The sequence below is a fragment of the Anguilla rostrata genome, chromosome 16 (genome assembly GCF_018555375.3).
Source record: "Anguilla rostrata isolate EN2019 chromosome 16, ASM1855537v3, whole genome shotgun sequence".
Classification (NCBI taxonomy): domain Eukaryota; kingdom Metazoa; phylum Chordata; class Actinopteri; order Anguilliformes; family Anguillidae; genus Anguilla; species Anguilla rostrata.
The window spans coordinates 34,620,393-34,647,061 of record NC_057948.1 but is presented as its reverse complement, the minus strand read 5'-3'; the positions used below and the strand labels follow the sequence as shown (position 1 = coordinate 34,647,061).

At 47.7% G+C, this 26,669-nt stretch overlaps 1 protein-coding gene and 1 long non-coding RNA gene across 2 annotated transcripts in view; one reads left to right on the top strand and one right to left on the bottom strand.

Moving 5' to 3' along the window:
• abcc8 (ATP-binding cassette, sub-family C (CFTR/MRP), member 8) overlaps window positions 1–26,669 on the bottom strand; it is an 85,001-nt gene that overhangs the window by 13,134 nt on the left and 45,198 nt on the right. Inside the window, exons 15-30 of the mRNA XM_064312111.1 lie at window positions 25,886–26,002; window positions 24,811–24,883; window positions 24,485–24,590; window positions 20,233–20,265; window positions 18,301–18,339; window positions 17,759–17,857; window positions 16,083–16,167; window positions 14,016–14,096; window positions 13,591–13,728; window positions 12,435–12,560; window positions 11,851–11,947; window positions 7,201–7,448; window positions 3,479–3,645; window positions 1,971–2,040; window positions 791–948; window positions 145–237 (exon numbers count right to left, since the gene is read on the bottom strand). Of these exons, the coding sequence (XP_064168181.1) occupies window positions 145–237; window positions 791–948; window positions 1,971–2,040; window positions 3,479–3,645; window positions 7,201–7,448; window positions 11,851–11,947; window positions 12,435–12,560; window positions 13,591–13,728; window positions 14,016–14,096; window positions 16,083–16,167; window positions 17,759–17,857; window positions 18,301–18,339; window positions 20,233–20,265; window positions 24,485–24,590; window positions 24,811–24,883; window positions 25,886–26,002 (1,730 nt within the window). The remainder of the gene's footprint in view (window positions 1–144; window positions 238–790; window positions 949–1,970; window positions 2,041–3,478; window positions 3,646–7,200; window positions 7,449–11,850; window positions 11,948–12,434; window positions 12,561–13,590; window positions 13,729–14,015; window positions 14,097–16,082; window positions 16,168–17,758; window positions 17,858–18,300; window positions 18,340–20,232; window positions 20,266–24,484; window positions 24,591–24,810; window positions 24,884–25,885; window positions 26,003–26,669) is intronic.
• LOC135241595 (uncharacterized) lies at window positions 11,874–25,993 on the top strand. The gene is made up of 4 exons (XR_010326047.1): window positions 11,874–12,011; window positions 14,295–14,360; window positions 16,927–17,021; window positions 25,857–25,993. It is a non-coding gene; the product is annotated as an uncharacterized LOC135241595 (long non-coding RNA).

The following is a 26,669-nucleotide window of genomic DNA, read 5'->3' as shown; positions in this document are numbered from 1 at the left end:
TGAGTGTGAGTGTGTATACGTGTGTGAGTGTGTGTGTTTGTGTGTGCGTACATGCGTGTGTATGCGCGCGTGTGTGTGTGTGTGTGTGTGTGTGTGTGTGTGTACATGAGTGCGTGTGTTTGTGTGTGTGTGTGTGTGTATGACCTGAAGGCGCGGATGGTGGTCAGGCCCTCCACAGTCTCAGAGAAGTGAGAGAGCAGGGGGAGCTGGGTGCTGTCGTCCAGCTGCTGCAGGTCCCTGTGGGGGGGGGGGGCAGTGTCACTATCTACAGTCATGTGACCTTTCAACACTGTTTACACACGCGCACACACACTCTCACATACACACACACACACACACACACACACACACACTCTCTCACACACCACACTCACACACACACACACACACACACTCTCCCTCACACACACACACACACACACTCTCACACATTCACACTCCACACACACACACACACACAGACTCTCTCACACCACACTCACACTCACACACACACACACACACACACCCACACACACCACACCACACACACACACACACTCTCTCACACACACACACACACACCCACACACACCTCTCACACACACAAACCCCACACACACACAACACACCACACCTCTCTCTCTCTCCCTCACACCACCCACTCACACACGCACTCTCACACACCTCCACAACCACACACACACACACACACACTCTCTCACACACACTCTCCACACACACCACAACACTCTCCACACACACACACACTCTCTCGCACACACACACTCTCACACACACACACACGCACCTGGAGGCCACTCTGAAGTACTTCTGGATGAAGTAGCAGACGATGGTGAGGGGCAGCAGGGTGATGAGGAAGACGGGGGTGACGTAGGAGATCACCCCCAGGGCGGAGACGCAGAGCAGGGTGGAGCGGCTCAGGCACTCCAGGGTGGCCGGGATGTGCTGGAACCACAAAAACCACGTCACCACGGTTACCACGCGACTACGACCGGCCCCCTGGGTGGCAGTGCGGTATAGCGAGTAAGGGGCTGGTCTTGTAACCTGAAGGTCACAGGTTCGATTCCCAGGTAGGACTCTGCCGTTGTACCCTCGAGCAAGGTACTTAACCTGCACTGCTTTGGTATATATCCAGCTGTATACATGGATGCATGTATGTAAATTTGTAAGGTTGTGTACGTCGCTCTGGATAAGAGCGTCTGCTAAATGCCTGTAATGTAATGTGATGTCCTTTGTGGTCCTTAACTACGGGGGGGTTCTGGTTGCTAGCCAGAGTTCCCGGTGCTGTACGACAGTGCAGAACACGCATCGCCACAGTACTGTCTCTGACCATGGCCCCATTCATATTTAGAAGATGCATCTAATTGGTGTGTTTTGGCTTCAGGGAAGGGAAATGAGTGTAAGAGCATCTTTAGATCTGTGATCTTTGAAAGTTTGCAGTCCTTGGGACAGTGCTGTGAGTTTGTGTCATTGGACAATGGGTACGAATGAAGCGTTGTAATTTTGAATGATATTATAACGCAGTGCAGATCTTTATGGGCAGTGTATGGAGCTGTATGTGAGGTTCACCTTTGTAAGCTGCTTTGGCTAAAAGCATTTGCTAAAAGCATTAGTAAATTATAATTGTATTGTTTAGTTCTTTTGCACCACAAATTACCCAGCCACTTGCAAAAATGTGAATCTAAAATGTATGCTAAATTAATCACCCTGGCATATATATTAATGGCATATATTTAAAAATATTATTATACTAATGTGAAAATAAATAATTATATATTCCCAGAGTAGGCCATATCTTGCTAGCTGCTAGATCTTGCAGATCTTGCAGCTGCTAGCTGCATCTGCTCATTCTTCAAGACTTGTATTATGAGATTTATATAGCGCCTTACATAGCGCCTTATATAGCGCACCGCTGCAGCGGCACAGCTCCCTGCTCACTCCGCCCTGTCGGCCTGCGGTCAGCGTACCTGGTCCACCGTGTTGGTGTCCGATGAGAACCTGTTCAGGATGTTTCCCAGGGGGGTCGTCTCGAACAGCCTGCATGGGAGGAGAGCGGGAGGGATGAAGGGCCGTTTCCATGGCAATGCTTTTTAAACCCCCCCCCCACCCCTTGATTATTGCACCGGAGTAGTTTAAAAGTGGTGCCAGAGTGAGCGATCGGGGGCAGGGGGCTCCAGGGGCCGGGGGCTCCAGAGGCCCGGTGGTGACGCTGTGGCGGGGTGATGACGTGTTTTTGGGGGCCCCATGAGGCCCGTCCCGTGGCTCGTCCTGCTGGGGTAAAGGCCCTGTCTGCCCCATTACCCCCCAGAACAGATGGAGTCGGGGAGCAGGAGAGCAGAATTAAGCTAGAACCCTCCTCAGTGTGTAAACACACTAAACACCAGCGGAGAGAGAGGACCGCTCCTGTACAGTCACACACACACACACACACATGTACACACACACACACACACTCTCTCACTCACACACACACACACATACACACATACACACACACACACATACACACAATCCCCACACACACACACACACACACACACACACACACACACACACACGCACACACACACACGCACACACACACACACACACATCCACACACACACACACACACACACACAACACACAATCTCAACGCACACACACATTCACCACACCACATAATGTACACGCATCATACAAACAACACACACACATACACACACACTTGCATAATAATACACAGACATCATACACACAATCACACACAAACAAACATATGCACACAATCACGTGCCCGCACACACACACACTCTCTCTCTCATATAATAATACACACATCTCATATACACACACAGTGACACACACACACACACACACACATTTCCATTGGAAAGGTGCTGGGAATTCACTGCTTTTATCCGTGTGCAAACACTCGCTCGGACAGGCTTTTTCAAACGGCTTTTTGCTGGTCTGATCTGAGCAAACCCCACGTGTTTCAGTCAGTAAGGATATAATTAATCTTTCCCACGCAACAGCGGGTGCTTTCTCTTTCAAGTAGGGGCAGAGGGGGATGTTTTGTGTGAGTCACATTGGTTTAATTTAGCCTTGTTTCACAACAATTATTTGTCATTTTCCTGAACTTTAGACTCACCGTGCGCCAATAAATTATAGAGCTTTAATACATTCCACTTTCATTTTGTTTTGCATTCAGAGGTAATTCCCACTAGCTGTTTTTCATAAAAATCTGGATGAACATTCTTTGCATGCACACACAGACACACACACACACACACACACACAGTCACGCACACACACTCACACACTCCCACATACGCACATACACACGTGCACCCTCTCTCACACTCACACACACACAGACACACACACTCTCTCTCTCTCACACACACACACACACACACATATGCACTCTCTCATTCTCACTCACACACATGCACCCTCTCTTTCTCTCTCTCTCACCCGCCCCCTCCCTCACCTCATGGGCGCCAGTATGATCCTGTTGAGCAGGGCGTGGTGCAGCTCCTTGGCGACCCGCAGGCCTGTGCACTCCACGGCCACACAGGTGACCAGACACAGCACGATGCCCAGGCAGCACAGCACACTGAACACCAGCAGGTAGGAGGAGTGGCTGAACCCGCAGCTCTGGGGGGGGTGACAATAATACACTTTATATTTCATTTACATTTCATTAACTGCACATATGCTAGAGCTTGTATTTTTTTCATACACAAACACGCACATATATATATATATATATATATATACACATACATGCATACAGATGAGTGACAAATTACAGGATTAAATGAGGGTATATATATATATATATGAAATACTATACTCCTTTGTGTACTGAGAAATAATTCCTGCTTTGTTTGGCCTCTTTGCTTGGTTACTGGACATAATGTGGCCAGTAGTCATATGTTCTTCAATTCCAGTTCATGTCATATTTACCAGACAGACACATAGAGAGATGGAGAATCATACAGACTGACCAACAGACTGATGACAGACTGACAGACAGAGAGGGAGACAGGGATGACAGAAATATCCTGATGTTTGGTGAGGTGGGGGGGGGGGGGGGGGTGTGGGAGGGGTGGCAGTTGGTCTGAACGTGTCCTCAGACAGCCCGCCTAACGTCTAAAAGAATCCTGATTACAGGAGGTGGGTCAACCCGGCCGTCCATCAAGTTCCCCAGCCAATCACAGAACAGGTACTCCCTTCTCCATGACCGGCCTCATTTGGCCACACCTGCACCTGTGTTCCAAACCTCCGCCGTGCCTGATCCAAATCCCAGGTGGGACACTGGCATTCTAATGCTGAGAAATGCACTTAAAGGCACTTGATCTCAGTTAAATATCCAGCTTAATAAATCGGCTGTAAGTAAGTAAGCATGTAAGCTATGAATATCACTCTGGAAAAGTGCACATCAAAAAGGATTATTGGGAAAATAGTAGTAATTAATAATATCAATTAATTTGATATAATTTCAGGAAAATGGGTAAAAATACTCATCATGTTTAAATCAAGCTGACAAATGATACAGCTACAGATGCAGGTTAAAATGTGTATTAAAAGCCCCTGATTAAGTTGTAGTTCAGCACCAACAGGACATAAGCAAGCTGAGACTGACGGACTCCTCCGGTCAGTAGCTAATTCTCCACAGCCCTAATAAGCACTGGGTCGCGGGCAGTGAGGTGAGATGGACGCGAGGCAGGACGAGGGTGGCGGACGGAAAGAGAACAGCGCATCCGAGAGCCTAAATTAGGCCCGAAATAGAAACCGCAAGCAGCTCAACGAGCAGTAAATAATTTATGGGAATTCTATTAATAGAGTATCGCCATAACCTATACTGATGATAGTCAAACCATATCAGCGGACAGAAAGATGAAGATGAGACACACAGATGAGACAAAGCACAAAGAAAAACACACACACACACACACGTACACTTATGCACACACAAACTCATGCACGCACACACTCATACATTCTCTCTCACACAAACACACAGGCACTCACACACACACACACACATACACACACGCAATATGCAATAATGGGTTTTGCCAAGTGGTGAGTTGCCAGATCTTTAGGGATGCCGCCCATCTGATAACTTACTGGACCATGCGGTGGAAATGGGCTGTCTGTGGGACAGTTATCACGTGCTGGAGGAACCAGCAGAGGTTCTGGAGTAGCTAATGTCCATGTGTCCCACAGTGAGAGACAGAATGTCGAACAACGGGGGTGGGGGGGCTTCAGAAGCCCTCTGTGTTTTCGGCAGAAGGGGTCACCAAACGTGTGACTCCAACGCTCAACTGGCAAAGAAACTGCAGTCCTCTGTATCCCGGGCAGGGCACTGGCACATTCTATCCGATGCCACAAATCGTGCTGTTGCCGCGGACGCATCCTCTGTGAGGTCACAAAGCGTGCCGTCGCCGTGGACGACAGAGCCAGAAGTGTCCCGTGGCCCAGGACCAGAGACACGCACTGGGGGCTATTAATAAGAGGCGTGCTGCTCAGGCGTTTACAGCGGCGATAAGCCCAGCACAGGGGCCCCGCCACCCTGTGAAAGGGCCCCTGCCCCGGCCGTTAAAAACCCGCCCTGCAGGCTCTTACTGCCCCTCCAAATGAAATGTGACCCCTGAAACAACGACTCCCTGCTGCTGGGAATATAATGTGAGAAATTCCCGTTCACAGCCGGCTGTTTGTTTTACTGGGCACAGTTTGTGTTAGAGACATACAGTCGGATCTGGGATAAACACGTTTTAACACTCTGAAGATTCAGAAATTGTTTTTTTTTTGATGCAGGTGAAATTTTCAAATGGTCCCACATATCCCTGAGAATATTCAGTGAGATAAGTTACTACCCAACGATGTACAATTGTATAACGGATGAGTTTTGCGCTGAATGTTGCTGCTGGTTTCTTTTAAAATTGGAAGAAGTCTGGAGGAATTTTACTGCCGACTGACGGATTAAAATGTTTCAAATAATTATTTGATCCAGGTCGGGGTGCAGTACATCTCTACACTGGTTTTGACTTTGTCAAGGGAGAGCAAACCGTGACCTCTGACCCCCGTGACATGTCTTTGAGTGACAAGCTGGTAAAAGGGGCGGGGTTATTGGCCGGGTACAGCATCCTTCTGTGATGATTCCGTTAGGAATGTACAGGAACATTTAATCTGAATTCAGTGAAGAGAATAACAAGACTAACAAATTATCCATCAAATGACCGATCCTTCCAATCGGTCTGTAGCATTTGTTTGTTCATATCAAATATTCCTTTCCTCGGTTCAAGGCTGGCAATCTCCATATTCAGTAGACCTGTGAGTGCTGCAGCAGTTGGGTCTGAGTACCTTACATTTATCAGAGAAATCACGGGCAGCTGTATGGTTAAAAAAAACTGCACCACTCGAAACAGGAATAATCCGAAATGCGGCAATTTGTTAGAATTTGCACGTTAACTAGAAAGCTCGCTGGACGGACACGTGAAATTACATGTTTTCTTGCTCTCTGTCTGCCTCTTTAGATTTGAGTGGCAACCCCATTAGCCACAAACAGAGAGGAGTGGAAACCTTCTGAAGGGGAAACACATCGCGCCTGGACTGCAGAGGTAAGCAGAGGTGACAGGCAAGCAGAGGAAAGCAGAGGTGACAGGCAAGCACAGGGCATTGGCCATCTGCCAGAGAACTCCAAACATTCCGTTAGAAACTGTCCTTTAATGCTTTGAAGAGTTGATTTTTTTGGAATGTTTAAAAAAAAAAATTCCAAGTCATTTTTTCTGTTTCTGTCAACTGCCAGCAGTGATTGTTACATCAGCATTGTTCAGCTGTTGTGATCTTACACCTATGGGTTAAAAGTATAAAACTATTAATTAAACAAGCAATTCTGAGATTATAATCTAAACTGCAGGACAAATATGTGTTTTAATTTGGTATGTTCAATTAATTTAGTTTTTCTGTGTGCCTCACCTATTCTGTCCAAAAAATATATATTACGATGTGAACAGGCCATTCAGCTCCTCTGCAGGCTACAGGGCTTCCAGCACTGCATCAAGCCCGGAAGTGGAGGTCATGAAACTTATTCCCATTGTGCTCCTTGTTGAGTGACCACTTGGGTGGGACACCCTTCGATCTGTACAAGTACCCTCCCCCCCCCGTCCCCATCCCCCCCCCGCCCCTCCACCCGCGCCTCACCTGGCCCAGCGTGCAGTTGCGTCCGGCGGCGTCCATCTTGGTGGCGATGACGCGGGAGGTCCAGTGGGCCAGCCAGTAGTCGATGGCCACCATGAGGGTGTGCTTGAGGAGCTGGGAGAGGATGAGGAGGGGCAGGAGGAGCAGCCCCGCCAGGCTCAGGTACCTCCCGCAGGAGCGCCAGGGGATGGTGGCGCGCTGCCGCAGCACCTGGGACAGGTTGTCCTCCTCGTCGCTCTCCGACGCCTCCTCTGAGACGGGACAGAGCTGTCAGACGGGGCGCGGGGGGGGACCGGGCTGCTCCCCCCCCCCCCTCGCCCAAAACACAATCAACTCAAAGCAGCCTGAGGGAATGGAGGACAGGGGGACAGGGATGGAGGGCAGGGGGGCAGGGGGATGGGAGGGGATGAGGGGACAGGGAGACAGTGGGATAGGGGGATAGGGGGACAGGGGGCAGGGAACAGGGGGATGGGACGGGGATGAGTGGACAGAGAGAGAGATACAGAGAGACAGTGGGATAGGGGGACAGGGGGATGGGGATGAGGAGACAGGAGACAGTGGGATAGGGGACAGGGGGCAGGGGGACAGGGGGATGGGGGATGAGGGACAGGGGGGCAGGTATGGAGGACGGGGGGGGGTTGATGGGGGATGAGGGACAGTGGGATAGGGGATAGGGGGACAGGGGATGGGGGATGAGGGGACAGGGAGACAGGGATGGAGGATGGGGGAAACAGGGGGATGGGGAACATGGAACAGGGTAGGGAGGGAGGTGGGGCGGCAGCACAAATGTTTTTTAAAAAAGGGCAGTTGACACTGAACTGAAGCACAGCAGTCTTATCGGTAGCGAATTTAGCCACAAGCGAGCAAGAGTGTGCCTTTTCCGAAATTTAGCCATTTAATTTATCTCCTCCTGCTTTATCTGAACAGATGCTTTCTTTGAGCCACCGGGGGGTTTGTTTCGGTCATGAAAGCATTCCTGATGCTGATTTAATGACCTCAGAGCCTGGAAAAGCTGTGCTTTGAAGTGCTGTGTGACTCACTTGTGTTTAAATGGCGGCTTTGATTGTAGATTGAATTAATCACTGAAATGATAAAAGAAATCTGCCCTCAGGTTGTTTATGGTGGATACCAGCTGGGAACAGCTGGGGAAGTAGGCCTGAGCAGGCTGGAGATAAAGTCTGTATCTACGAGCTGGGCTAAACCAGCTGTAATGAAGGTTCTTAGAAAAACGATCATCTCAACACCTTGTGAAAGATGCGTAGAGAAATGCTTTCAGAACTGTTCAATCGTCTGAGGGAAGATGTATATCTTGTGCTGACCCTAGCCTTTCAGGGAAACCTAAGCAGAATTTGATTTGTGGGCTCCAACAACCCACCCCCCCCCCCCCCCCCAAAAAAAAGCATATGCATACAGTAAATATACAGTATTTTTGAATAATTAGGGGGCCCCCTGGTGGTTGTGGGCGGTTATAAGCAACTGTTTATGTCGCTTATTGGATTGAGCCAGGTTCGAGTAGATCTCTTGACGGAACACTTATCTCTTGATTCAAAATGGCGGCTTTTTGCTTTAGCTTTAGTATGGTGGTGCTGTAGACTCTCCTTCCTCCCAGCAGCCTCAGTGTCAGCTTTTTTGCTGCACTACACGGCATTTTTCATGATTAATAATTTACCGCGAAAGCGTTCTGATCATCGTCTGCATGCAAATGCATTGCAGCTGGAGCTGACTTTTAAAAAAACGAGCAATAAAATCTGGTGAATGTAATATTTATGATGCCCCGGGACTTAAATGCAGAATAATGAGAATATTAAAGACGAAGCTGGCAGGAGCCGGGACACCTGGCCAGCGCTCTCTGCTCGGGCCGCTGAGCGTGCCGCCTGGCGCAGAGTTCTCTCCGGACGGCGCTCAGCCAGGGCGCCGTCCAACCCGTCCCACCGCAGGGATCAGACGGCGCTCGTTTTTATCGAACGCGCCTCCACGCTCGGCCTTCTGGGTCGTTTAGCGCGTGTGGTGTGTGGGCCCGCCTTCGAACGGTAACTCTAGCGTCGCTCGTTTCTTATTCGTAGAGCGGCGGGGCGATGGGGCGCGTTACTTTACATTACATTACATTACAGGCCTTTAGCCAACGCTCTTATCCAGAGTGGCTTACACAACATTCTACACAGCATTTACACTGCGTCCATATATACAGCCGGATATATACTGAAGCAATGCAGGTTAAGCACCTTGCTCAAGGGCACAATGGCAGTGTCCTACCCAGGAATCTAACCTGTGACCTTTAGGTTACAAGACCAGCTCCTTACCCAATATACTACACTGCCTTTACCGGGCTGAAATGAGTGCCACAGAGTGTAGTGTAGTGTAGTGTAGTGACGGAGTGTAGCACAGTGGGTAAGGAATTAGACTTGTAACCGAAAGGTCGCAGGTTCGATTCCCGGGTAAGGACACTGCCGTTGTACCCTTGAGCAAGGTACTTAACCTGCATTGCTTCAGTATATATCCAGCTGTATAAATGGATACAATGTAAAAATGCTATGTAAAAGTTGTGTAAGTTGTGTCGCTCTGGATAAGAGTGTCTGCTAAATGCCTGTAATGTAATAATGTAATGTAATGTAGTATAACAGGTAAGGAACTGGTCTTGTAACCTGAAGGTTGTCAGTTTGAATCCTAGGTAGGACACGGCCGTTGCACCCTTCAGCAAGGTTAACCTGCATTGCTTCAGCATATATCCAACTGTATAAGTGGAAGCAGTGTAAAATGCTATGTAAAAATGTTGTGCAAGTCGCTCTGGATAAGAGCGTCTGCTAAATGGCAATGTAAAAAAAATGTTTTCTGAAGTGTCATGGTGAGATAGTCCCTCCATCTAAAGCATTGATCTTGTACTCTTGTCCTTGAGATCAATGGGGTCTCCCGATTTTCCTTGTTACGTGACTACATCACTGATCGTGTAAAGCAGCCGATTATTGGTGGAGGTTGGACGGGAAAGGGCAGAAGGCTCGGGTCTACAGGGCTGTGTGTCGGTTCGTCTCTGGTGTGTGTGCAGCGAATGCAAATGCTCAAGAGGATGTGGGGGGTAGGGAAAGCAAATATAGAAAAAAAAAAACACGTCAACACGCTTTCAAACAACTCCAAGGCTTTCCACCAACAAACTACATCTATGCACATACAGTATACATCTCATGCAGTAGCCCAGAGTGCATACATTATGTGCATGTGAGAGAGAGAGAGAGAGAGAGGTGGGGGGGAAGAGCTGGAGAGGCAGAAAGAGAAAGGGAGAGAGAAAGAGAGAAAGTAGAAGAGCGATGGAGAGTGAGAGGTGGAGAGAGAGACGGAGAGATTCCAGAGTCAGAGAAAAAGAGGGAGGGAGCAAGAGAGAGAGGGGGAGCCAGAGCTGGAGCGAGAGAGAGAGATGGAGAGAGAGAGATGGAGAGATGGAGAGAGAGCAAGAGAGAAAGTGCCACTCAGAATGCAGCCTCAGGGTCATGCTGCTGAGAGCCCAGTGGGGGGCGGAGCCAGACGACAGGGAGGCGGAGCCGCGGCGGCGCACAGCGATGGAGCGGGGGACGAGCGGACGGCCCGAGCGCACGCTTCACAAAAACAAACAGCCACTCGTAAAACCATGCAGTTCACCCACACCTGTATCAGCACTAAAAGCAACATCAGGTGCTGGAGGCATCCCACACGTCCACACAGGGGTGCCACCAAGATACAGAAAACAACACAACAGATAAAGAACACCTCCTCCGTACACCGCACCGGACAGCATCATCAGAGCACTCACAGTCAGGCAGTCCAGACACTGAGAGGACGCAGCGAATCCAGCGGTACAATGCGCCATTCTGAGACTGAAATGCAGGCGCTAGTGCATCCACGTGCCGCGATCCCGCTCAGACAAAGCGGTCTAAACCGAACACGCTGTCTCTGAGACACTACTGACAGGAACAGCAACGTTAACAAATATGCAAACATATGCGATTTTGAGTGAAACCCAAAATGGGAGGAGCTATGTCGCTTTGAGCTGTGGCTTTCAGTAGGCAGAAAGATTATTTTTGATTGGTTTGGAGAGGTCGATGATTGACAGCTCACTGTAGCTCCTCCCATTCCCTGGGTTGATGGACGCTTATGGCTGTGTCCAAATCAGCCTCCTATGCACTGTGTCCTCAAAACATGTACTGTCTACTAAGCATACTGTGTAGTGCATATATTTTAGTACTCAATGGACAGTATTCGAAAAATATCCTACATACTACTTTGCAACCGTGTTGTGGAAGTGTCATAAGACCTTCTGCCCTTTTGGTCATGCACACGTTGTTGTTGGTGTTGAAGGAAAACATCACCAAAGCTGTGGCTCCTTTTTAAAGTGAAGCTGTACGCCATATTTATGGCACCAAAATGGTTGTTTGCTTCAAGTAAAGTATGGTCCTGAATATACTAAGCAAAACCCCTGGAAATTAGTATATCATCCTGAGATTTTAAGTACACTACATTTTGAGAAACTGTTCAGTATACTCATCCAGTGTTCTCAATGGCAGTAGGCTAGTAAGCTGATTTGGACATGGCCTATGACTCCCCGGACAATTAGTGGGTGGAGCTAGCCTGTGATTCTGAGGGGTCAGGGGTCAGGGTAACGGGGGTCGGCAGGTGTGCACCTCTCACCTTCATCCTCTTCCTCAGTCTTCCCAGCCTCTCGGGAGTACATGGCCCGCCGGAGGTTCTTCCTCTCCAGCGCGGTCAGGTTCTCCTCCACGGTCTCCTGGAGCGGGAACCAACAGGGTCAACATTTCGGGGTGGAGCATGCAGCTAAGAGCCCCCGTCAGGTACTTAAACTCCCCCCCCCCCCCCACGTCCCCCCAGCACGGTCAGGTTCTCCACCAAGGTCTCCTGGAGTGGGAATCGAAAGGGTAAACAGACAGGGTGAACGTTTTGGGGTAGAGCGTGCAGGTAAGAGCTCCCCCCCGCACACCATCTCAAACTCCTGGTTCTAACCCCACCCCGTACTGTATGCCCCCCCCCCTCCCCCACCTTCTCAAACTCCTGGTCCTGCCCCCCCCCCCCCCCCAGACCGTACCCCCCCCCCCAACCTTCTCAATCTCCTGGTCCTGCCCCCCCCCCCCCCAGACCGTCCCCCCCCCCCACCTTCTCAAACTCCTGGTCTCAATCTGGTCCTGCCCCCCCTCTCCACACCTTCTCAAACTCCTGGTCCTGCCCCCCCCCCCCCGACCGTACGCCCCCTCCCCCACCTTCTCAAACTCCTGGTCCTGCCGGTGCATGAGGGTCTTCCACTGCTCAAACAGCTCGGGCTGCGTGTTCTGGATGTCCTTCAGCGTGCCCTCCGTCTGGATCGTCCCGTCCTTCATGGCGATGATCTAGAGGCACAGGACGTTTTGGGGTGGGGGGTGGGGGGTGCGGTGGGGTAGGGTCAGCTCACTGGAAATGCTGTTCAGTCAGATTTCAGTTTAACATAGTTTTTAAAACATGCATTCATAAAAACACCCAGAAGGGGCTTGTAGCGTGACTATAAATGTTAAGAAAGAGAACACGCTGTTCATTCCATTGGTAAACTTGAGAACATGAGAATACATAATGAGGAGAACAGGTCATTTCTAGGCTCCTGATTTACCAGGATGAGCAGGGTACCTCATACAGGACACATGTAAAAACACCATAATGCAGTTTACACAGGGGAATGTTCCTCTCCCTGTCCCAATCTCCCATCAGTTATGCAGCATGAGCCTGTCTGAGAGAGGAGGTGTCTGTGGGGTACAGGCCAGCTGGGCGAAATTAAAATTGGTGATGCTTCTGGGCAGCTCAGGACAGCAGTGTTGGATCTGTAATTTCAGCCTGCTCAGTAACAGGCTGGCACAGCGGACATCAGAGGGGTGCAGGTGGGACGTCTTCCAGGTGTAACCCAAACGCCAAGGGGGTAACTCTAGCTGGGTGTATTATGTAACCCCAGACAATAGGATGGCACTCTCTATTCAGCATGGTGCCCATTCAGTCAGTACGGTACAGCCGAGAGGGGGCAGGGGAGCGGTACAGTCTGGAAGGGAACAGTGTGTGGTACAGTGTTGGGGTACAGTATTGGAGTACAGAGTTGGGTTACAGTGTGGAGGGGTACAGGGTTGGGGTACAGAGCTGGGGAACAGAGCGAGGTACAGTGTTGGGGTACAGTGTGGAGGTGTACAGTGTTGGGGTACAGTGTGGTGGGGTACAGTGTGGAGGTGTACAGTGTTGGGGTACAGTGTGGAGGTGTACAGTGTTGGGGTACAGTGTGGAGGTGTACAGTGTTGGGGTAGAGTGTTGGGGTACAGTATTGGGGTACAGAGTCGGGATACAGAGTTGGGGTACAGTGTGAGGTTCAGTGTTGTGGTACATAATTGGGGTACAGTCTCTCACCCAGTCGGCGTGCAGGAGGTACTGTAGTTTGTGGGTGACCAGCACCACCGTCCTCTTCTCCTCCCTCAGCATCTTCAGGATCCCCTCCTGCATCAGGTGGTCACTCAGGTGGATGTCCAGCGCGGAGAAGGGGTCGTCCTGAATGGGGAGGGGGGGGGGGCAAGCTGGCGAATTAGGGTCCCAGGCTCAAAAATACCTGCTACTGTGTTTTTGCTGTGGGGTTTGTGAGGTAGAGGTAGAGTGTGGAATATGAGAAAGAGATGGAGAGAGGGAGGGTGTGAAAGAGAGAAATGGGACCTCGGATAGAGGGGGAGAGGAGGAGGAGTGAGTGAGTGTGTGAGGAAGAGAGACAGAGAGAGAAAGAGAGGGAGAAGGAAAGGTGGAGTAAAGCAGAGACAGGCAGTGAGGCTGAGGTGTTCTCTCACCAGGAACACCACGTTAGTGTGCTGGTACAGAGCTCTGGCCACACTGATCCTCTGCCTCTGGCCTCCAGACAGGATTATGCCCTGCGGGAGAGAGAGAGAGAGAGAAATGAACTGAACTGAAATGAACTGAGAGAGACAGAGAGGGAGGGAGAGGGGGAGGGGGAGGGGGAGGGGGAGGGGAAGAGAGAGACAGGAGAGGAGGTACATGTATCCAAACAGACACAGCTTGGTTCCCCGATGCCTGCATTGATTCTGGGTCTCTGTCTGTTTATAAATGAGGTTGTGGACAGACGCGCGCCATCTCTACCCAGAGAGCACACAGGACTTCCCCCCAGAGGCGGTTTGGTGAGTTAGACGATGAAGCCCGTAGCACTGAGGGCGTGACCTCTGCTGCCTGTGCAAAGATTCCCTGATAGCAGATAGCTCAGCATTAACTCAACACTACACACCCGATTCTACACTCAGACTCAGTCCTAATAATACCGCACTATATTCTAACTCACTCTCAGTAATATCCCAAGTGCTATGCGCTAAGTCTAAGTAATAACACAAAGCCACACACTAACTTTCTCCAGAATATCCCAATGCTATGCACTAATTCAATCAAAGTAATAACACAAAAACCACACACGAACTTTCTCCAGAATATCCCAAGGCTATGCACTAACTCAATCAAAGTAATAACTCAAAGCTACACTCCAACTGAGTCCCAGTAAATGACACTTTAACTAGGGCCTCAGTAATATGCTAACAGTGTATGCTAATATCCCAATGCTACACGCTAGCTCAGCCTCAGTAATGTTCCACTGTGCCAGCCTCCAGAATGACCCAATGCTACGCTTTTCCTGAAGTAATGGACAGATGTAGCAGCCGGAGCATGGCTCGTCGTAGCTAATCCTCTGTCAGTCCTCCTGTTCTGTTCTGTTCTGTTCTGGTCTGCTGCTCTCTCTAGTACAATTGTACTGTAAAGCCGAAAAACTTCCCACAATGCCGTGCTCCTTCAGAAAAAATACCTGCTCAAAAGCCAAAAACAGTCCAACCCAGTCAGTCATCCTGTCAGTCATGCATATCGACAGATACAGCGGAAAGACAGATAGACAGATAGACAGGCAAATGAACAGATAGATGGACGCACAGATAGATAGATAGATATGACAGACATACAGATAGAAAGATAGATAGGTAGATAGAATAGATGGACAGACAGACAGACAAACAGACCGGCAGATATGACACACAGAAGGATAGACAGATATGACACAGACAGACAGACTGATGGACACTGATAGACAGACTGACAGACAGACTGATGGACACTGATAGACTGACAGACAGACTGATGGACACTGACAGACAGACAGACAGACTGACAGACAGACTGATGGACAGACTGACAGACAGACTGACGGACACACTGATGGACAGACTGACAGACAGACAGACTGATGGACACTGATAGACAGACTGACAGACAGACTGATGGACACTGATAGACACACAGACAGACTGATGGACACTGATTGACAGACAGACAGACTGACGGACAGACTGATGGACACTGATAGACAGACAGACAGACTGACAGACAGACTGATGGACACTGATAGACAGACAGACAGACTGACGGACAGACTGATGGACACTGATAGACAGACGGACAGACTGACAGACAGACTGATGGACACTGATAGACAGACAGACAGACAGACTGACAGACAGACTGATGGACACTGATAGACAGACAGACAAACAGACCGACAGATATGATAGACAGAAGGATAGACAGATATGATAGACACACAGACAGACTGATGGACACTGACAGACAGACAGACTGATGGACACTGATAGACAGACAGACAGACTGACGGACAGACTGATGGACACTGACAGACAGACAGACAGACAGACAGACTGATGGACACTGATAGACACACAGACAGACTGATGGACACTGATAGACAGACAGACAGACTGACAGACAGACTGACGGACAGACTGATGGACAGACTGACAGACAGACTGACAGACAGACTGACGGACAGACTGATAGACAGACAGACTTACCCGTTCTCCTATCTCGGTTTGGTCTCCCTGGGGTAAGATGTCAATGTCGGGCTGCAGGGAACAGGCATCAATCACGGTCTTGTACCTGGAAAACACAAACCCCAGCCAAAGCACGGAACAGGAAAATAAGACTGCTGCCTTCCTCTATCGTTTCTCACATCCCTCTATATGAGAAACCAGGTGATTTTAGGTTCACCAGTACTTAAGGTGTTTTGTAGCATACCGTATGGATGTAATGTACTTTAAAATATGCGGCAGTGTTTGGGGGACCATGAGGCACAGTCGGAGGGTTGCCGGTTCAAACCCCGCCCTGGGCATGTCGAAGTGTCCTTGAGCAAGACACCTAACCCCTAACCTCTAACTGCTCTGGCGAATGAGAGGCATCAATTGTAAAGCGCTTTGGATAAAAGCGCTATATAAATGCAGTCCATTTATCATTTACCATTTACCAAACCTGTAAGTGAATTCCCCATGTGGCCTGGGGTTCAGTTGTCAGCCACGGCACTTCCTGTACAGTGACCTATCTCTATCTGCTTTCCCTCTCTCTGAACAAAGGTAAAATGGACCATGTAAGGAGGGTGGACTGCCTGCTGTCTTTAAAAAAGAGTAGGGGTAATGTTATTTAATAATGTTCAATTAAATTAACAATGGTTGATACTGTCTTACTGTTGTCTAAGAATGACAAAGAGGAAACGGTGACATATGAATTGTATTCATATTCATAAATTCATAAAGTCCTCTTTGAGACTTATTCTGGTAGCTATGGAAACGCACACAATAGTGCAGCGCTGTTCCCAGGGCTGGCATAGAAACCTTGAAAATGTGGCACTATTCTCTCACACAGGAAATGGCAGACTGCCACACGATCGGCCAGCATTACCCAGCGTCTCCCTACAGCGCAACGCCACCTGGTTCCTGCCAGGCGTCATCGTCCAAAAGGTATTAATGCTCAATATTACGCTGTACTTAACCGCTGAAACTTTAAAGGAATACTGGCGATTACAGGAAAGGTCAGCCAGAGGTCACGGTCGCCTTGGCAGCGGGTCCACAACCCCCATGGGCACCTGGGCACAGGACCCGCTGGGCACTGGCATCAGCAGGGCACCCACCTGCCTGCCACCACCCCCGCCTCCACCTCCCCCCCCCCCGGCTTGGCAAACAGCTGCCATTATGTAACGTCGCCATGGCGACAAACACACTTATTTAATCCCTTTCTGGGACAGGGTCCATTAGGCAGAGAGGCGGAGGCAGCGGCAGCGTGCGCAGATGCATTCTGGGAAGGCCATTTGGTAACTGGGAGCACGACAAAGTGTCCTGCCTCGGCTAATGTGTTAAAAAAACACCGGGCGGCATATGGTGTTGTGCCTGCTGTGGTGTGGGTGTGTCTTTATGTACAAGGTGCGCCCAACAGCCATTAAAAACACAACCACAGCAGTCAAGAGCAAAACCAAAACAGACAGTAGGCGTGCTGCTAAAACACACTCTGACTCTGGTGCATTTGTATTGTACTATTTAGCAGTTTTTTCCCCCACAAATACTGTAAAAAAATAATACATGTAAATGTAATATACTGAGGAGTACTACGCTGATAAAGAGACCATTGCTGATACAGACCACTGAGTTTACTGTGGTGAATAATTAAATAAGAACAGGTGCCCCTGGGGCCAGTTGATTACCTCTGCTTGTTTAAAGGCATCTCGAAGATAATGTTCTCCACCACGGTGGCGTTCAGGAGCCAAGGCTTCTGGGAAGCGTAGGCCACAGACCCCCTTTTCCTGTTGGGAGTCATTACAGCAACAGGCAGCATCGTCAGTTAGGCGGGGCACGCTCTCGTGCTTCAGAAAATTACCTACATCCTCTCGCCTGTACTCTGCAGATTAACGAGGCTCTGCTTAGCATAACAATATTCCTGTTTGAATAATGGCTGAACTGAGAGTTCTACCATTAACGTCTGAAAGCAAATGAGTCTGCAAGCTTTGGCATCGTTGGTTTAATTTTTGCAGTCAACAGTGCGTACAAACACGATAATGTGTGTGCCTGGGCGTTGTTGTTGTTATTATTATTAATTCTTTGTCAAGGTATGTGATGTAGTGAGGAAATAAACAATAGATTTGTCGTTGTGACAGAGGAAGCAACATTCACAGAAAAGCAAATCAATTAAGTGGCTGAGCAGGAAATGAAAAATGCGTCTTTCGCCGCTCGGCTCAGGGCGACGTACCTGACGTCTCCGTCCCCTGCCGTGTCCTTATCCGTGGGGCTGTGAACACGCAAACACAAACACACGCGTGTCGTATGTCAGCCAACTCAAATCCTCAAATCCTGCAGGGCTGCTGTGTCTGCTGGTTTTCGATGGTGTTCCTGAACCGAAGTGCTTAATTAAAGTCACTGATTGGCTAAAGAGTCCGAGCACCTTGTTTCCAAGGGCTACGTTGGCTGTTGATTGACAGGAAATTACAAAAACCAGCAGAGACTGAGCCCACTGTTGTGTATGGCACCCGTAGATCCCAGAATGCATATTTTTAACTATTTATGTACAGTATCTACATATCTATTAACTCATTTAAATACTGGCTTCATTCACAGAAACATGTTTTACAGAAATTTACATAAAAAAATAAACATATGCACAGTGTGCACAAGAATCACTGTTCTCCTCATTTTAAAGACACTTTCTTTATTTTTTTCTGCTCTTCCTCTGACAAAAGTGCCTTCTTTTGCTCTTACCGTGTAACCGACATACAGCTTATTGGGTCTAAGTGGCCTCCGGTCTGCTGACAGAGAGGCACAGTCGAGCTCTGGGACTGAGTACTAACTGAGAGCACTGCTTACTTCCTGGAACCGGCCAAGAGGAAGTGCAAATCGGGTTCCGACAACTCTAGCGAGACACCGGGTACCGCCGGTGCTACCTCGTTCCTGATTGGACGGCCGGCTCTCTGAGGCTCGAAGCTCGCAGGGGTGATGCGACCTGCCTGCCCTCGGCTGTCAGACCAGAGATGAGTGAGGATGAGTCCCTGGATATTTTTTGGGGGGGGGGGGGGGGGGGGGTGTCATTGTTGGCATTTCACAAAAGGCTCTGTATTCGCAATGGCATGTCTGCCCTTGATAAGCCCCCCCCCACCCCACCCCCCCCGCTCTGATTCTCCTCCACAGCCAGATAAATTTAGCTCAGATCAGCTGAACCCACTGGTCCGTTGTCGTGTTCCAGTCAGGCTGAAAAACCTGCAAACTGGCCCCAGTGCTGTAACAAACCCAGTCTTTACACTTCTCTTCACAATGATTTTACCGTCCAGGCTCTATAAATCTTAGCTCAACTAGCGCTGAGCTCTGAGCATTTACTATGGGCCTACTACTCCAACCTATGTCACATATGATGCTGTATCCACAAATCCACTTGCTGCTTAAAGTACTACATACTCCATCTCCTTCTCCTTGCGTGGACTACGGCACTTAATGCTAATGCACTGACTTCTGTTATCGGTTTTTGAAACTGAGTCCTCTTTGCTCATTGTCCAAAAATTTGTTGCCTCTGGGTAAGAGTGACAAATCAGACAACGTGCGCAGCTGCAAGCTTGATCGCGAACGAGGTGGGGAGCTGTCGGGACAGCTTGGTCGGGACCGCAAACCGGACCTGTACAAATAATTAGAAAAACCAGACATTCCTGTCAAAAAAAAAAAAAGCGCAAAAAAAAAAAACGGGCATCCCTAGGAAGAATGGGCGAATGAGAATAACATGCCATTGCACCGAAACTGCAAGGGATTCTCAGCTCTCGCATTCGCTGTTGTGCACCCATGTGACCCCTGTGACCCCTGAGGTACTGTAACCGCCTCATTAATCTCACACACAGAGGTCACACTCAGGGATGGCACGAAGCGCTAACCCGGCTGCTCTCCAGCAAAGCATAGATTTCCCATAAGGCCACTGACCGGCCATCGCTGCTGACAGCACTATGGATGGGGATAGATTATCGGCTTCTGATCAAATACGCTTTTAGAGGAGCGTGGGATTCTGGGAAGGCCTTTTCTGTCGGTAGCTGTGTTAGAGAAAGTGCGGGAGAACAGCACAGGGGAACTGACGCAGGACTGATTCTGTGTAGGAACAAAATGCTACAAAAATGGACGCTTCGGTATTTATTTAGAATATTATGTTTACCTTTCCTCTCCTTCTGAATCCTGGTTCGGTTTACTGTGGATGAAACAGAAGGAGACTCGAATGAGGTTATACAATGTTAAAATTACAAAAGCGGTTTTCATTTGATCAATTTTACTGCAATACATGTCTGACAGTTTATTGCCAACTCATGTTTTACCCTGGAATCCTTTTCATTGAAAAATAGGTCATTTGAATTTTCGAGGCAGAAGGCAAAATTGGAACTGTGACTGAAGTGGCATGTTATTTATAAATCCCTTTGAGGAGAAGAATGCTATCAGGAAATGCTTTAAAGTGAACAAAGAAAGAAAATATCACTCATTTTTAAAGTCTAAATACAGTCTTCTTCCAAAATAAATGGAAATGGATGATTTAATTTACAGGACAATCCAAAAGAACACAAATGTGTATATTCTTAATAAAACATTGTTATCACATTTGGTTACTTTATATTTAATGATGTGATCTCTCAGCCCAATTCTGACCAGCAAAAGTTGTTAATCGGTTGGAGAAGATCTGTCCAGTACTACTGCTTATCTACCAGACAAACTGGCCTGGATTTAGTCAACATTTTCCCTTAACTGTGACACACAGTGTTTTACATCCTAGCATTACATTTTTCAAGGTAAGCAAGGGAGTTTCTGCTAGTTCATTTTGGTGGTCCCCAGAACTCACCAAACTTTGCCTATGAAGCAAAACACCAAACACTTTTATTTAATTATGAGGAAAAGTCGAGGAGACATATCGACTGAACTCTGTCTTTGTACGTGCCCCTGTAACTCACCTTATTTTTAGATTCGACAGATGCTGGTGTGACCAGGGTCACGGGGTCACTGAGAGCACATTTAATACCGCACTGTAAATTCTCCAAAGGTGGAGGCAGCTTAACACTATGGGGTTTTTTAAATGGCAACAGCATGCTCAGGGTGAAAGGGGTGGGGTGGGGATGTGGGGGGGGGGGGGTGGCGACGACAAAGGACAGCTGCCAAAAAGAATTCCCGGAGGGTGACATTTTAAGATCCCTTTTCATACCACAGGGTGCGCCAGGCTTTTTTTCGCTTGTCGTTTGTCATATCAGCTACGTTGCTAAAGGGCGCTAAGTCCAAAATGAAGTGTGAAGATTAGGCCTGTGTGCTTCCAGAAAAAGCCCTCAAAGAGTATTCTCTGTGTCAAGCCAAAAAAAACAAACAAAAAAAAAACATTGATTATGATAGTCATTACCTTGGAAACTCTGATAAGCTCTCCCCAAAGAACAGGGCCTTTCTCGCTACTAAAAACATACATGTTTTTGGCTGTTGTAAGATGGACTCTTTGGTGTTCTTTGGTGAATGGTTACCACGTCATTATGGCGGTTAATGACTCATGTCGCCCCATTAGGGTGTAAATGGGTCGTGACTGCGTCCCCATCTCCCTTCGACAAACACCAAACAATCAAACTATTACACATGATGGGGCGGCCCGCCTGCATCCGCTCCTGCCATTAACCATCGTTAGGAGCCATTTTACAACAACAACAAAAAAACCCCCGAATGAGGAGATCGCAGGAAAAACAGATTAGGGGGAAATTATAAAAGAAGGACAGAGTGAGGGAGGGTAGTGACACAGCAAATGGTGAGACAGACAGACAGACACACACACAGATAGAAAGAGAGAGAGAGAGAGAGAGAGAGACAGACAGACAGACAGAGACAGACACACAGAGATAGATAGATCGAGAGAGAGAGAGACAGACAGACACACATAGAGATAGAGAGAGAGACAGACAGACAGACATCCACACAGAGATAGACAGATAGAGACAGACAGACAGAGACATCCACACAGAGATAGACAGATAGAGACAGACAGAGAGACATCCACACAGAGATAGATAGGTAGATAGAGAGAGAGAAAGTGACAGACAGACAGAGAGAAAGAAGGGGAGAGAGCCTGTCCCGCTGGGGCTGTCTGTCCTTTCAGGCCCAGGAGCCGTACTTAAAAGAGCAGGACAGCTGTTTCTGCCCCTTTCACTGTCCCGGCACCACAGGTGCCCCTGAAGGGATTTAAAATAGTTTCCGGCTCACTCGCCGGGACCTGCGATGAGCCTCAGTCGCGGTGGCGGGGGCGCTGAAATTAGGGCTCGGCTCTTAAGCACAGTAATACTCCCCCAGGACCATATTAGCTCTATAGCCATCCTGTGTGTCCTCACTGGAGAGTGGTAGAGTGGCTTGGGGGTGTAGTTTTGGGGTGTGAGGTATGGGTGAGAGGGGCAGATGGACCTGAATTTGGAACAGAGGAGTACACAGCGGGCTCATTTTCGCTGCAAGGGGACGAAACCCCGGTTACTCTTGAAACAGAGAGGAAGGAGTAGCTATTTCACTGTGTCCGATGAAATCCTAATCAATTGCGTTAGTTTTAAACAACAAAGTACCTTTTTTTTCTTCCTCTCTACTTGAAGTATAACTGATTGGTTGATTGATTGATTGATTGATTTGGGAAACATTGCGGCATAATGGAAAGGGAGCTACTCCTGAAAACTCTGAGGTTGCAGGTTCGATTCTTAAGTGGGGCACTGCTTGTTTTACCCTTGAGCAAGGTACTCTGCTTCAGTGAAATATATAGCCGTATAAACCAACTGCATGTAAAAGATTGTAAGCTATGCAAAGCACTCCAGATATGAGCATCTGCTAAATTAATAAAATAATTTTTAAACAGTAATAAAAGTAAGAAACATGGATGACGTGTGAGCAGTGCATTGCCCCAGGTTAGCCAGCTGCCCCCCCCCCCAACCCCGCCACATTAAGATCAAAGATATCACAAAGCCCCTCCCTGCTAATGACTACGGTTCCTCATTTCCTCCTTAATGAAGGAGGTTCTCTCGCGATATCAGATTTAATAAGATCTAATCGGGCTTTGTGACAATGGCGAGACTAACAGTGATAAGAATAAATGGCTTTCTTGGGACTTGGGACAGTGAAGTTTTTTATAGATCAGAAGCGGTAGTTCACTACAAAGGTTTTGGTTAAAAAAAAAACTAAATTTTTTCCCTCCCCAAATACATTCATAGACACGAGGAAGATTAGAGTTCTAAGGGGTATACTGTTGTGCAGATATTTGGGAGTGCAGAAATGTTAGTATCAGCTCTCTGCATGCTAGCCATAAACTCTGTGACTGCAAATGCAATGGTTATTCGTCGTGGCAACCCTGCTGTTAAAGACGTCTTAAGGTGCTTACAGAGAGTTGAATTCTGGGAGCAGACACACATGTGGATGGGCAGTATGCTGGACAGTCCGCAGACTTTCAGTCTTTAACAGTCGAGTGTACTTGGGGCATACTCAAAGCATGCTGACCCCCATTATAGACAACCTTTCCTATGATTTTTGTATTCAATTTGCAAACAACAATGGCGTTGCTCATGGACGAAGATTACTTAATCATTTGTGTGACACGGGGTATGCTTGTAGGTGAAAAAACAAGTCCACGCAGGCACAAATAATGATCCCAGCGTGGACCTTGCATGCAAACATCTGTCTGAATACTTTTTTGGCAACTGTGATATGGAGTTTCAGAGTCCTGTCCACTTCCTCTTAGACACATGAGGAAAGAGGTAAATAAATTATTTATTTTATTCCAGAAGTCAGGGTTCCACAGAGAAAACGACTGTGAAGAGAATTCACTGCTGATTTAGTCAAAGTATTTCATGTACAGTTATCGATGGCTGGCATCGGTTTTTGATTGAGAACCTCCACGGTCAGTTCTTATTGGCTGTGGATTAAGGCAGGAAACCGCAGTTCTGAGCATACTTCCATTTAATTTTATAGCTCAGGATCAAGAGGTAATTGTGTGAACAAAATGTGTTAGCATGGAAAAGTAAGAATTCACTGACTTTAAATTGATCCACTTCACTACTGCTAATTACCCAATGAACAAAAAACACATTATACTGAAATTAAGTGTAATAAAAGTCACAGTGTGCAATATAATTTTGCAGCCTAATGCATTTTTTATAACTCTGTAAATGCCTTTTAACAATTTGCAATTACATAGTAATTACTAGCAATTGTTGCAAAGTAACAGATGCCTATTAAACCAGGTATTCTGTTCATTATGAATTGCTGCTAATTGGTACCCTGCACTTCATTGCTGCATAATGTGGAGGTTCATTCATTTTATTTATAAATAGCAGCTTACATTATTACCCTTTTACACCAAGCTGTGAGCAAAAACAAACCATAAAATACACGATGTTGTTTTATTTTGTTCCCCTGATCCTTACCTATTCCAGGTGACACTGCCAGAGATCTTCTGCATCTCGCCCAGCGCCGCCAGCAACAGCGAAGACTTCCCACAACCCACCTGGCCCACGATCATAGTCAGCTGACCTGGGACACACACACACACAGACACAAACTCATACACATGCACACACACACACACACACACACACACACATTATGCGCACGCACGCACGCACGCACACACACACACACACACACACAAACACACACATTATGCGCACACACACACAAAAGACATTGTTAGCTGGGCCAGAGGTCACGGTGGTTGCTGTACTGAAGGAAGAATAATGGTTTTTATCCTCACCGAAAGGAATTTTAATGTCGACATTCGACAAGGTGGGGGGTCCATCTGTCCAAGTGAAATATCCGCTAACTATCTGTGGAGACCATAGAGATGAATATGGTACGATGAATAACCATTATCTAGTTACAGCAGGAGAGATATGAGGTGTGCTGGTAGGGCGCCATGCTCAGAAATGAGACAGATGCACAGGCTAATATAGAGTATCTATGGTGATACGACCTCAAATAAACCACATAATTACAATAATTGGCAGGAATATTTTTATCCGCCTCAAAATGAAGGGAACCCTTCACACCATTCTTTAAAAAATTTTTTTTACAATAATCCATGGATTTTTGAAAATGCTAATGTATCTTTTTATGCTGCTTCCAGAAGGGCCATGTTGATGGTGAGAACAGATGGGATGTCTTTTGCAGCTTTTTCCAGTTTAAGGTACCTTAGTGTGGAAGAGGCCACATGCGATTGGCCCTGGGTCATATTTACACTCTGGTCTTGCCTGAGCAGCGTAACTTCAGTGCAGTTCTCTAGGCCATGCGATTTCTGGATATGAAAGCAGAGGCTCTCCCCCATGCTCCTTGCCTTCTCTAATGAGCATCAGCCTTTAAGATGTAGTTCCTGGACCAGGGCCTCGAGCCAAAGCGGACACTCCACACTCCTTTCCATTATGCAGTGTGTACGTAACGCAAGACGTCCTTCCTGAATGAGCCCCTTTAAAGAATCTCAAAAGAAATTCTACTCCTCCATACTGCTGACACTGCCTGAAACGTTCCTGGAATATTTCTGTTCTGTGCAGTGCCCTAAAGGAATGTATTTCCTAGTGGTCCCCCAGCAGGGTCTGGCACTGGCAGAAACAACACTTATAGGTGTCCTTTGTAGAGCCTGACCGAAATTGCACTCTTAGGGGCCCTCTGCAGTGCCTGAACTAAATTAATTTTCTGTGTTCGGCCTCAGTGAAAATGCACTCTTGGAGGTTCTCCACAGTGCCTGATTATAAATAAGAGAACAGCTCTGACGGACCTGACTGAAATATAAGTACTCTTTTCCAGTGGCCGTGAGACCAGGCTGGGGTCCTCACCTCGATGCAGATGTGGTCCTCCAGGGCCCGGGGGGCAGCACCTTCCTGGTCGCACGGAGGCCCGTAGCTGTTCCACTCCTCCCTGGCCGGGTGCTTGCGGTTCACCACCTTCAATGGCTACAGCACGGGACAGGCAGAGAGATGGGTGCGTGAGCGGCAAAATAAATAAAAACAACAAGGCACTAAAAACAGCCCTCTGGGTAGAGGTCTGCAGGAGACAGTTTTTAAATCCAGCGCTCTAACTGTGATATTAAAGATGAAGCTGCTCATCCTCTCACTTGTGGGTATAATTAAAAGTTTTTAAATGGGGGAGGAGGGGCGGGGCAATCTTTAATCTGACTGGTTATTATGTCTTAGGGCAGGGCTGGCCAACCCAGGTCCCGGAGAGCCGCAGGGTCTGCTGGGTGTTTGTTTTTACTCTGCACTTAACTGATCAATTAAAGCAGTCCATTACACAGTCAACCAACCTTTTGATTCATCTCAGCATTCAATTAAAATGAATTCACTTTTGATTATGAATAACAATTTATTGTATTAATTTATTTGGTATAATTTTTGTTTTCTCAAAAACTTATCTTAAATAACACATAGGTAAAATGATTTTGTTTGTGTTTTAACATTTTAGTGAAAATTAATCATAAAAAAATTAATTTCAAACACCTTACTTTGTACTTAATTCTTGCAATTGATGACATTTCTGTTGCTGTTTATCTATTTAATTGTTAAGAGTTAGATACTTAGGCGCACAACTAAGATTAGACTTGGGTTTTAGGGTTACAACTGG